The 12,348-nt window shown below is 37.7% G+C and overlaps 2 protein-coding genes across 5 annotated transcripts in view; one reads left to right on the forward strand and one right to left on the reverse strand.

Moving 5' to 3' along the window:
- Positions 1-1,161: 1,161 nt before the first annotated feature.
- LOC122536479 lies at positions 1,162-6,241 on the forward strand. Of its 3 annotated transcripts, XM_043668873.1 has the most exons (7): positions 1,163-1,584; positions 2,245-2,379; positions 2,446-2,742; positions 3,189-3,436; positions 3,715-4,285; positions 4,742-4,961; positions 5,556-6,241. In XM_043668873.1, the coding sequence occupies exons 2-7, from the start codon at positions 2,245-2,247 to the stop codon at positions 5,723-5,725; spliced, it is 1,641 nt and encodes a 546-aa protein (XP_043524808.1). In that variant the 5' UTR covers positions 1,163-1,584; the 3' UTR covers positions 5,726-6,241. The 3 variants fall into 3 exon arrangements, with proteins under 3 accessions (XP_043524809.1, XP_043524808.1, XP_043524807.1); XM_043668874.1 differs by having other exon boundaries at positions 1,162-1,584; positions 2,245-2,742; positions 4,747-4,961; positions 5,556-5,675; XM_043668872.1 differs by having other exon boundaries at positions 2,245-2,742.
- Positions 6,242-6,354: 113 nt separating this feature from the next.
- LOC122536478 overlaps positions 6,355-12,348 on the reverse strand; it is a 28,098-nt gene continuing 22,104 nt past the window's right edge. For both annotated transcript variants that reach the window (XM_043668871.1, XM_043668870.1), the window contains one exon: positions 6,355-10,494. In XM_043668871.1, the coding sequence (XP_043524806.1) occupies positions 7,395-10,494 (3,100 nt within the window). In that variant the 3' untranslated portion in view covers positions 6,355-7,394. The remainder of the gene's footprint in view (positions 10,495-12,348) is intronic.

Genomic DNA, 12,348 nt, shown 5'->3' on the forward strand with positions numbered 1-12,348 from the left:
TTTCAAATCACACACTGTCGAAAAGTTTAGAGCACCCAATTAATTTTGGATATCTCCTTCTTTCAGCGATGTTTTATAATTTTATAAACTGTTGTGACTATAGTTTTAAGTAATTAAAACTATAAGATTGTGTTATTGGAGATGCCGACTGTTTATGTATCTGTTTATATTTTGTAATACGAAATTGCTAGGTGTTCCAAATTTTTGAAGGATATGTGTATCTATGTATGAGAACAAAAAAAGTTTGTATTAAAAGGACATGTTGATAATATTTTAAACGAACGAGGAAAAGTAATTCAACTAGGCAACTGTTTCTTATCGCTGAGGTATGTGAATTATCGCGAGTATATATTTGTAAATTAAATTTTTTGCTCGATTCCTCCTTCGATATTATTAATACCTGCACCATCTGGGAAAAAGATCGATAACAAGTGTCGATGTCAAGGAACCGGTTTGAAAGATTTCCGATCAATAATACGTATTTACTGGCAAGGTATCTATGAATCGACAGGAGTTGTCCATTGAGATGTCGGAAAAGTAGAGAACGCGGCTAGCGTGAACGCGGCTGACATTCCGAATCATAACCAGAAAAACCACCGTGCAAAGTAGCCGTTGATTGTCCACGCTGGCAACAATTAGTGCGTGACAAATCCTGGCTTCCTCGCGATTCCATCTGCACCTTTGTAAGTCCGTCGAACGAGATTCGAAGAGGCTGAGTACTTATGTGGTTCTGTTAAAAATTTAGTCAAATCCAAGACTGAGTATATTAGAGTAGTTAGAGAGCTCCTTAATTTTTCTGTGTTATAAATACCATTAATATTGCAAATATTTTGAATGTGTGAATTTATTAATCGAATTATCGAAAGCAATTCCCTCGACCATTGAGAAATAATAGAATTTGGTCCCTGACGAGCTAATCTCGAGTGAGAATAAAAAATTTAAGACCGCTGGATTGAAGAAAATTGAAATTAAATCTTGATTGATAGGTGAAACTGAACGTTTCGAGGTGATTACTAAAAAGGCTAAAGGTGAAAATAAAAATTTCAGAATATCAACGTTAAGAAACGGCGCCTCAAGTTTGTAAAAACTGAGCGCTCGAACTCTCCTCGCTGGATTACAGACTCGTCTAAAAGACGAAACTGCACGAGATCGAGATCTGTGTCAGTCAGTGATGGCCGAATCCTCGCGTACGTCTCAGCTGACAATTATCAGCGGACAGTAGAACAAAGATAGAAGGTGAGGAGAAAAATAGTAGACGCGGGCGCCGCGTCCGTTCTCCGAGTGACCAAGCGTACGAGGGATAGACAGGCTTGTTGCAGCACGTGGTTGCACGAGTGAGACGCAAAATGGACCAGGCCCCCAGGAAGTGGGGACCTGGATTAAAAGCAAACGAGGACAACGTCTCCGCGACAGAACCATCTCGGACCTTGAAGAGTGGAGGTCGACGCGCGGTTCAGCTTGGTTGGTTACTTGGTGGTTTCCTAACGGGTTTTCCCTGGTTTCCCTTCGATCCTACGGTCGTTCGTTGGCCACTACCGAAAAGTCGCCACCAGGACTGGAAGATTTCGAGAACCTACGAAGACGGTTAGTGACGCGATGTGCTTCTATTTTGATCATCGTTTTTTGGCTTGGTTTCTGTTAATTGTTGTTGGTTTCATTTATCTGTAAGAAATTTTTTTTCGGCTGGGAGGGGGGAGGTGATTAAGACTCCTTTGCTGGAAAAAATAAGAGTCACTTGTGGATGAATTTTTTAATGTAATTTATGTCAATTAATCTTGTCTTCCAAATAATTTAAATACGATAAGATATTCTTTGCTCGAAATTCCACATTTTTTTCTTTTCCGATAAAATACAATCCAAATTTTGGAACTAATCATTTCCACAAAATATAGTTATATTAATACGTTTTAATACTTTACACAACAGAAAGTTAATTTACATTGCTTCGAAACTATGTTTTACAAGTTTATGCTTCTATGATTAAACATTAATAAAATATGAATTTGGTGTAAAAAATTAATATAAATAGAATACAAATTGAGAAATATAATAAACTACTATAAATTCACTTTTCTATCAATTCACTACAATAATTATTTAATCAACTCGTTTACCTACTTTTCTCAAAATACTTTTCTTTCAATGAAAAAAAGAAAAGGAAAAGAATCGTGTGTCTCAACCAAAAGATGTCGTGAAACTGAAAGGATTTGTTGTGAAAACGAATGCTTCTCTTATTCTTTGCAGATGGCGGCGAAAGGAGCGATTTGCCTGCTCCTGCTGGCATTGACCTTGAGAGGCTCGCAGTGCAGCACGAGATACTTCGCAGAGGCAAAGACAGACACGTCCGAGCTGTTCAAGACGAAGGGAGAAAGCTTCAGGGTACTCGACGAGCCGATCGCTGCTACATCAAGCCCATTACATCGTGAAGCAAAGTTTGCCTTTCAGAACAATAACCAAAGGATGATCAAGGACTTCCCGAGAAGCGAGGACGATTCGAGGAACGGGTTCGAAACGTCCACGTTCAATCCGGACGTGCTGAACAAGTTTCTGGAGGAATACGCGAATAAGATTAAGAGCAGTACGGAGAAGTATCAAAGATATCCGTTCAGGATCGTCAAGCCTACGGAAGCTCTGGCTCTCGAAGTGGAAGATCAAACTAGCACGCAGTCGACTAGCGCCATTTATGATCAGAACACCAAATACGAAGAAGATACGATTAATTCTACGTCCACTGAAGATGGGGTAAGATATTTCACCAGATATTGTACTTGTGAGATTTTATTCTGCATGATCGGTTCTTTTAGAATGAGTTTTTCGCAATTTTTAGGATTTTAAAATGGTAATTTTTATAAAATTTAACTTGAGAATATTTTAATTTAATGTAGGCAATGTATTTGATTATTAAATTACTTATATACATACATTATACTTAATTTAATTCGGTATTGATATAGTTTACGTCAAAGTATATCGATTTAACAATTTTTGATTTGAACAACGACTTAAGAATTAATTAAAATTAAATTATTAATCAACAACAAGATCATCGAAGACTCCTACATTTCTACTATGATACTACATCTATCTGCAACTATAATTTTATTCGGCTAGAAAAGAAAAAAATCCCAATTGTTGCTAGTTTTTTTTTTTTTTTTTCTTATCAATTATTCCATAACTGATCATTTCAGTTAAGTTCAACGTTAAACGACACTCTGAAGAGAAACAAGTATTACGGGGCAAATTCGTACGAAGATAGGAACGGCTGGGTTACTTTGGAGGCAATACCATGGTCTAAGAGCAAAATTTCAAAGTGGCAAGCGACTCCAAATACCCAACGTCCATGGCTGGAAATGAAACCATGGGACAAGCCGAGCATTGGAAAACCTTGGGCCGCAGATTACTCTGTCAGGCCAATCTACGAGAACAATAAGCCATGGTAAATTCGCGTACAATTTTATACCTAAGTGGTTCACTTTCTATTTTCCACATTGCGGCTCTAATTGAGCTAAGCTAAAGCCAAAGGTTCCACGAAGAGCTAAGTTTTAAATTGAACTGGCACAGAAAATATTTATATTTATTATCATAAATTATTTTATTGTTATAATGAATATTTTAATATCTTAGTACATTTAAATACAGAGTAAGGATATTTGAAAAAATATTTTATAAATGAATATCTTAAAGATCTTAAAATAATTGATGTCCCTGTTCTAGGTATATGGATAAACCAAAACCAACCTGGCCAGAGAACGCCAACGAGAAACCATGGCAGAAGCCCACAGCTCGTCCTGCTTACTATACAGAAAAACCTGAAGAGACTCAGGCTCAAAAATGGCCGCCGGAGAGACCATCTTGGAACAAATACTCAGATCGTCCCAACAGCGATATAATTACCGACAATCGTCCAGCAAATTTCCCAAATACCTGGAACAGACCTCAACCGACAAAACCGAGTTATCAGTATCTGGATAGATACAGCGATAAAAATCAAGCAGAGGAGAACAACGACTGGCACAATTTCCCAACGAGATTCGACGACCGCCTACGACCTTCTACGGAGAGACCAGGATTTTCCCAGTATCAGTACGTGAACAATCATCCGCAGAGTTATCCCGGAAACGGCGATGGCCAATGGGTACTACTGTCCACGAACAGAGGCTACTCCAAGTCCAGGCAAAGGTCGATGAAGATAGATTCGACAAGTCAAGTGGAAAACGTGACTAAGAGCGTGGGTAGGAAAGAGGAACCTGATCCAGCAATCGCCGTGATGACGTCGAAGAGACAGGTTAGGCTAGATGATCAAAGAAGTTTTTATGTTATAAATATTTTTGAGAATATAGAAAGAGGAAGAAAGATTTCTTTGGATACAGACGTAATTTCTCTTTTTTTTTTTTTTTTTTTTTTGGAAAAAGAAATTTATTTTGGGAGAAATATTATATAGATGCTGTTAACTGTTGTATAGATTGTTGATCTCTTGAAAATAATAATTTCTGTGTCAGTTATTTAAACTAAAGATCTGTGTAGATCCTTAATCTATTGATCTGAAAGGGTGAGACAGAAATTAATATATCTTTGCTAAAGTTTAGATTTTTAACTCTGGCTTGATAGAGTCATTTTATTCTTTAAATGTTTCTAACAACATTTTTAACGCGTTAACGTTAGAAAGATCAACAAAAATAAATTCGAATTCTTCAAATACATCAGAAACTGGCAATCGCTTGATGAAATATCGTTTACCTAGGTCAGGTTGACGGTGTTACCGTCGATCAACGGCACAAACACGACAACATCGCACGGAGGTCTTCTGGAAGTGGAGAAAACTTTCAAGAGCGTGGACCAGAGCCGAAAGGAATACGAAATGGAGAAACAAACGTTCCCAACGATTCTGAAGAAAAGGCCCATCAGGAACACGTTAGGAAACCAAGCATCTAGCTCTGCTGTCTTGGCCGCTGTCGGTGCTGGTAAGTTTGTGATTTATTATTAGTTGTTACTTAAATATTTTTCAAAGCAGAAAATAGAAATTAGTTAGAAAGAGTAGAAATTAAAGAAATTATTCATAGAAATTAGATTTGTAGAAATTATAGCAATACAGTAAAAATAGTACCTGTGCAATTTGAATTGATTGTTTAAATATAACAAATGAAAAGATATTGGAGATAAATGTTCTATCAAAATTATATTATGTGCCTCACGCTGCAAACAATTTTGAACCGAAGATTTAATGCTTATAAAATTAACAAGAATTGATTATTTGCAAACTATGAATCGAACATCGTATATTTTAAAATTGTTTAACTGTTTATGTTTAGTTAACTCTATGAACGTGATTATTCAGAGTAATAAATGGACCAGAATTTTTTAAAAAACTTACAAAGAAATGTTTAAATTCACAATTAAGGATTTAAAGTTTGAACACATTTAAAGTCTAAGTCCAATAGATTAAATGTCCAGCAAATAACGAGATAAATATCCAATAACGAGAAAATTGAAAGCTAAGATTCAAAACTAACATTTAAGGAAATTAATTTCGTCGAAGTAAATTTGCTCCTTTACAGGGATATTACCGGCAACAATGGCGATGATGATACCAATGTTTCTCGGCCGTCGAAAGAGGGACTTGTTGACTTCCGGATTGAGACTCCTCGATCAGGATAACTCAGCGACGAGTATTCGTGATCTGAATCCCACGAGCCACCGCCGAGTCCGTGAAACGAGACTACGATAGAGAAACTAATCTAGGGAAATGAAGTCTCAAATAATTCGTGGGAATAGAGAAAACAATAACGGATACAAATTAAGGAATTTAGAAAGAGAAAGACTTTAGAAAAAGGCAAAGAGAAATAGAATGAACTTCTGGTAGAAAGCATGAGAAATTAAATTGACACGTTAGACTTTAAAAAGGAAGATTGATCTGCATAATTTTAAGCATATCGTTCTATAATTTTCTCATAGAAAAAAAAGAAATACGCTCCTGCAAGCAGAAATATTCGATTTTTATTACAAGTTTCGTTCGTATACACACACACACACACACACACACATACGTCAGGATATTATGTAGACACGCATCATGTTTATTATTTATTTATTTATATGTATTATAATACGTATTTATAACATACTTTACATTTCGTCGTTCGCTTCAATACTTAATAAAAAGCATAAGTATCAACGAAAGATACGATCGAAGATTCGAAAGAATCACTTGGAGAATAAAAAATAATTGAACTTTTCGCTGAAAGTTCTTCGAAATTTCACTCACACTTTCCTGAAGAACGTTTCAAAATGTTTGAGAATAATGTTCTTGAAATGGATATTTCCAATGGAAATTATACTCCATCTGAAAAGTCCTTGATTTTTAAAGCTTATCGTTCTCATTCACGTCCAAACACAACCCCTCCTTTTCTCTTTTTTTTTGGTCTTAACAGCACGATAAAAATTTGTATGTAGATTAATAAATGGATAAAACCAACATTTTCAAGATAATTTGCAAGGATTGTAACTATTCTATGTAATAAGAACTATTTAAAAAATATGGACAGAGTAGCTTTTCATCGTCAATTATGCTAACAGAGGGTGAGTTGTCTAGTTGATTCTACGAGCTTAAAATAATTTCGTCGTTCTTGTAGAGAGAAAGAAATATTCGTTTCCGAATAAAAAGGTACTTTTTAGAATTCTCGGGATATTAAATTATAATGTAAGATATTATACATTGTTGATAATATAGAATTCTAAGACGATTCTTTCGATACTCTTAATTACCGTCTGTAACTATAGAATTGTCATAGTCTACGTTATATCGAATTAATTAATACATTATTCAAAAATAATTATATTCTAAGAATATTAAAAGAATTTTCTTAGAACATAATCGGTCCATATTATACTCTAATATCATAATCTTCTATAATATAATTCTCATAAAATGTTAAAACAAAAAATACCAATCTTTTATACAAAAATACAGATTTACATTACAATTTTCAAATCCTCATTCTTCTCTATTTCCTTGTCAGAAAAATTTGAAAAATCTCTCTTTCAAAAAGTTACTTTTATCGATCAGGAACGAATATTTCTTCCCCCCAGTAAAAAAGAAGAGAGCACTCGAAACGCAAAAGAAAAGAAGAAAGACAAAAAGACGATGATACTTCAGAGTCTACAAAAAAAAAAGTCACCCCCGTAGAAAGACTATTTCGATTGAGAAACGTTTCCAAAAACGTCTCCATCCTCTCGAAACGTTCTCGAAAAATCAGGCCTCAAGACACGAAGGATTTTCAAGACGAGGTCCTGGCGTGCTCGAAGAAGTAAGGTACATGCTAGCCCCCTAGTGACGGCGTAAATCGCGTTCGTCATTCGATTCCACACTGTGTTCAACTACTTCGAAAAAGCCTCCTTCATTCCTCTCCGTTGATCCTCTTCTGCACGTGGCCGAGATATCTGGCGAAACCCTCGCTCGCATGTTTGAGGAGCGTTAGACCGAGCCTGAACTTGATCTCGGCGATCCTCTTCACGAAATTGAAGAGATTGAAACCATTCTGCTCGGCTGGCTTCTTCGTAGTCGCGTCGGTCCATTCGACTGTGCTCTCCGTCGTTTTACTACTCGTCGTGGAATCTTCAGAATTCACGTTTTCCGTGGAACTCGAAGAAAAAGAAGAAGAAGAAGAAGAAGAAGAAGAGGAGTCAATAGTCTCTTTCGTTGCTGTGGAAGTATCCACGAACGTAGCCGTGCTCGTTTCCAGTATTTGACTCTTGACAGCGGCCTCCTTCAACCGATTCTTCTCGTCCTCTTTCTCCTTTCTCCTCTGACTCTCAAAATCTTCCGTCTCCCTGTCCTTGTTCTTCTTCTCCTTGCCGTAATCCTTCTCGGGTATGGCCGAATCGATTATATTAAGAATTTCGTTGCTCAGATCCTCCTCCTTCTCTTCTTCTTCCAATTCTCGTTTCGACGGTATAATCTGAATCACCGAGTCCCTTCTTCTTCTTCCTCTCGTCGAGAGCGTCTCTGTCGACTCCTGGAGGGAACGTTTAACCTTCATAGACCTGGGCCCGTGCTCCACGGCAACCGCGGTAGGTGTAATCTCCACTTCCTCGTAGGTTTCATCCGGTCTAGCCGTCTGAACTTGGCCATAGCTCTGAACAGATCCCACAGGGAAATCGAAGCTCTGATTCACATCGTGATCAAACTGTACCTGACCATTTTCTTCCGTAGGTTCGTAACTGTTGGCCAGTTTCCCTGTGGTCGACAACGCAGAAGGATTGTCGTCGTACGGTGGGTAGACTTTCGGAACACTTCCGACAACAAACTGCCGATTGGCCGTGCCAGGAACAGCCGATCCAACCACGTACTCGCGATGCTTCGGCCTGTCGTAGTAACTCGGCGTGCTGGTGCTCTGCATGTAACGATAATCGGTGTTCCTGTATTTGTGCCCAGACGCTGTGTTCTCCGGTCGATACATCGGAGACGATGAGGAATATCTTTGGTCGCTTTTCTTAATCGGCTGAGTCTCGTAGTTTCCATCGTAGCTCTGATATCTGTAATAGTCCTGATCCTTTGAACCGGGATACTTGCTCTCGTCGGTCGTCATTCCCTGGAGAACTTTCGACAGAACCTCCTCCTCGCTTTGGCCGTAGTTCCCACCGTACTCGTCGAAGTTATACTTGTACTTTGGCTCGACCTCGTAGTTCCTCCTGGCCACGGTTCCTCCGAGCGGGTACAGGAAGTATGAAGCCAGACCGAGTCCCAGTCCTACCAGAGACATCATCCCGAAACTAGGCATCACCTCTCTGCTCAGAAAATTGTAAATCTGCATGCTGATCGGCGTCGGAGCTGGTTTCTTCTTCGTCTTTGTCCAGTTGCTAGCCAACTTGGTCTCCGGCACTATCTTCGACTCCTGTATACCATTCTCAGCAACAAATTCCTCTGACAAGTCGTTCTCCATCGTACTGGACGTCGCGGAGGAAACGGTGGCCACTGTCGTAGACGTGGTCGGTTTTCGCCTTCTGTTCTTGTTCTTCTTTCTCTTGGAATTGTTCCTAGGCCTTTTAGTAGTCGAGGTGGACGTGGCGATCGATGGCGTACTGCTGGTCGATGTCGGCGAAACTTCTGTATTTACGTTAATTTTCGTCAGCTCGGGGTTAAAGTCAAATTGCATTAAATCTATCCTCGTGTTGTCCAGACTCTCCGGTTCCTTCTCAGCCACTTCCTTCACTTCGTTCCTCTCGACCTTCGACGCAGGAGCGTTTGCTTTAACAGGCTCCACTTCGATTCGCGTCGTTGCTTCGTCCAGAGGCTTCTTCAACTGCACCTTCAGCACGTTGTTCACTTTCGTTCCAACTGGTTTCGGCTTCGCAGACACCTCCGCCAAATTACTGCCAACTGTTGTCGGTTTGGGACTCGTGGTAGCTTCCAAACTAGTCGTGGACGATACCGAAGACTGCGTAGTGGTCTTCTGAGTGTCCATTAGGATAGAAGCTTTGATCTTGGTCACGAACATAGGCTTCTCGGTGTTTTCCACTTTGCTCTTTGGAATGGTAATCATCTGGACAGGCCTGAATGTAACCTTCTCTATCTTGCCAGCAGAAACAGTCTCATTCTTAACAGTATCTGGTTTAACGGTAGTTGTCCTTCTCATAGGTAGCTTAGGCCTATTCTGGTGTTGATTAGGCCTGGTAGGCTTGGTAACGGAATGTTTCGATAACACGGTGCCCTTCGTGGTAGCTGTCTTAGGTTTAGGCGTCGTTCTAACGATCTGCACCTTTTTCGTAGTGGTTGCAACTGTCTCCTTAGTCTCCGAGTTGTTCACAGTAACCTGAGGAGCTTTTAAAGTGGTACTCTGAACAGACTCTACGTTCTCTGTGCTTTGAATCTTCTCTGGTTTCGATTCAATTGTTTTCTTCGTGGTCGTCGGGACGGGTTTCTTCGTGGTAGAAGGTTCGTCCACGATCAACGTCGTAGAAACAGGCATGGTAACTTTTTCGGTGGTGTCTATTCTCTCCATCATCAGAGTCGTTGGCTTCGCATCAGTCACTTTTACGTCCGTTTCCATCGGTTGTTTCGTCTTCTTCTCTGTCTCCGTCGTCTTCAACGTAGTGGACGGTGGATTCAAAAGGATCCACGTGGAGATCCCGCCGGTGGTCGTTGGATGATTCTTGTACGCAGTCATTAGACGCGTCGAGCTTAACTCTCTTTCGAGCTCCTCCTCGGTGATGGCCATCGCTTGACCCGGATGACTCGTCTCGAAGTAGTTGAACTTGGAATTAATTGGCCTGCCGAATCCGACGTTGACAAGCGGGCCATTGTTCACGTTGATCTCTTTGACTGGAGCGGCCTCCAATGGTTTCTGACTCGCGGCAGGCTTCTTGATTACGTTGTCGAGGATTTTTGTGGATTCTTCCGGATTGGTCACGTTTAGTAGCTGAGTGGCCACTGTTCTTAGAGACTGGTCGATGTGCTGCAAATCCTTCAGGTGGCGTTGCGTGTCGTTTGTATTGATACTGAAAGAAAATTGTATGATTATATGAGTGTGATTTTTGACAATTTGAAAATTGTGATAAATTAGAGTAGTAATTGTCCGAATCTTTGTTTATTTAAATAATTTCGTATTAGGATGTTATATTATCTGAATGGAATGTCTACTAAATAACTGAAAAGTCATTTTTATTTATTTTTCATTACTGGAAGACATTCTGTTTTGATAATGTAATGTTAAAATATAGCAATTGAAAAAGTACTATTAAATTGTAGTGAATAATGATTTAAATAGCAGAGTGATCATTGAATGCTTGTTCCTTACCTTTCTATGGCTCTGTGAAATATTTGAGAAAATAATTAATTTAGTTATTACTAATAGTAACATTGAATAACAAATAGCAATAAATATATCGTGTATATAAACTTTAATAATATTCAAAAACCTTGTAATATCATAATTTTCAGTCAATTTTTTGAAGAGAATTATGATAGCAAATGATTACTGGAATATAGGATGGAAATTTAATAAGGTTACTTTGACTTAGGAAAACGACTACGTCACAAATAAAAAGCTGAAAGAATGTTGGTCATATTAAAAAAAAAAGAAATGCAAATTTGTTCGTTCCAATCATTTATTTCAATTACAGTTCACTGGCACAAGTACTAGCAATGCCCTATAAGTACTCTAAAAAGAAAGAAAATAATTCGAAGTAATTCAAGAGTATAGTATATAAGTACATCTGTAATACTGTTTTGCGTGTGTGTATATGTATCTATTGCTAAAAAAATACTCTTCGTACTCTTCATAGTCACTTATTCAATGTAATTTTAAAGCTACTATTGGCGAGGTTAATTTTCTATTCAAAATACTATTCTGTATCCCTTTACCATCAAACAATGCATAAATAGAATAAATAAAATAAATAATTAAAAGTAAGTTTCGAAAAATCATTAAATATTAAAGCTTCTAAAAATTCCTACACTACTAAAACGGAAACTAGAAATGGAATCTCGTAACTATTCTAATCTTAAATATTTTACGCGCATTCTGTGCACTTTTCTTTCACGAATGCATAAAACTGTCTACTAATAACTATAATAACTGGATCGACAATCGGAAAGGTATGTAGTTACAGATTTCTATTGTACAATTTCCTTATTTTAAGTCAAGTATGACAACTGGATGGCTTGTAATTTGTAAAACTGACGTGTAGAAGTTATTAAATTTATGACTTGTGAAACACCATTATTGAAACATCGTATGCACGCCGTGCCTAATCTAGCATCCACACTGTCAGTGTTATTTCTATTTTGTACTTAAATTACCCAAACTCTCCCTTTGTTAACGCAAAAACCCATAAACCATTTAAAAATCCCCAAGCTCTAACTTCCACATCGAGAAAAAATTCTTTGATGGGCAGGCAAAAGAGTATAAGTCAAGATTTTGATCAAAATAATATAAATGGTAATTTAAAAAAAGAAGGGATATGTGTTTTAAAAGTACAATGACATATGTTATTAATAGACTACAGATTTTTATGCATTTAAAAATTTCCATAGTTGAAAAAGATGGAACCTAAATTTTATATATAAATCAAATTATGTATAGTATATATCATACTTTATCTAATTTGAATATTTCATACAATTTTGTAACATCCAATTTCCCATAAGTACATAAAAATCTTCAGTCTATTCATTTTCTAAAATCTAAAATTTATTACCTGATCTTATATTGTACTTTTTTGCATTATTGTACTTTCTGCATTATTGTACTGATATTATAATAATACAATTATACTTATATAATAATTGTAATATTGTACTAATAACTATTCACGTTAGTGCGTCTGTCCCTATTTGTGTGCTTCTCTGCG

Source organism: Frieseomelitta varia, unplaced genomic scaffold, assembly GCF_011392965.1.
Source record: "Frieseomelitta varia isolate USP_RPSP 00005682 unplaced genomic scaffold, Fvar_1.2 scaffold_840, whole genome shotgun sequence".
NCBI classification, from domain to species: Eukaryota; Metazoa; Arthropoda; class Insecta; order Hymenoptera; family Apidae; genus Frieseomelitta; species Frieseomelitta varia.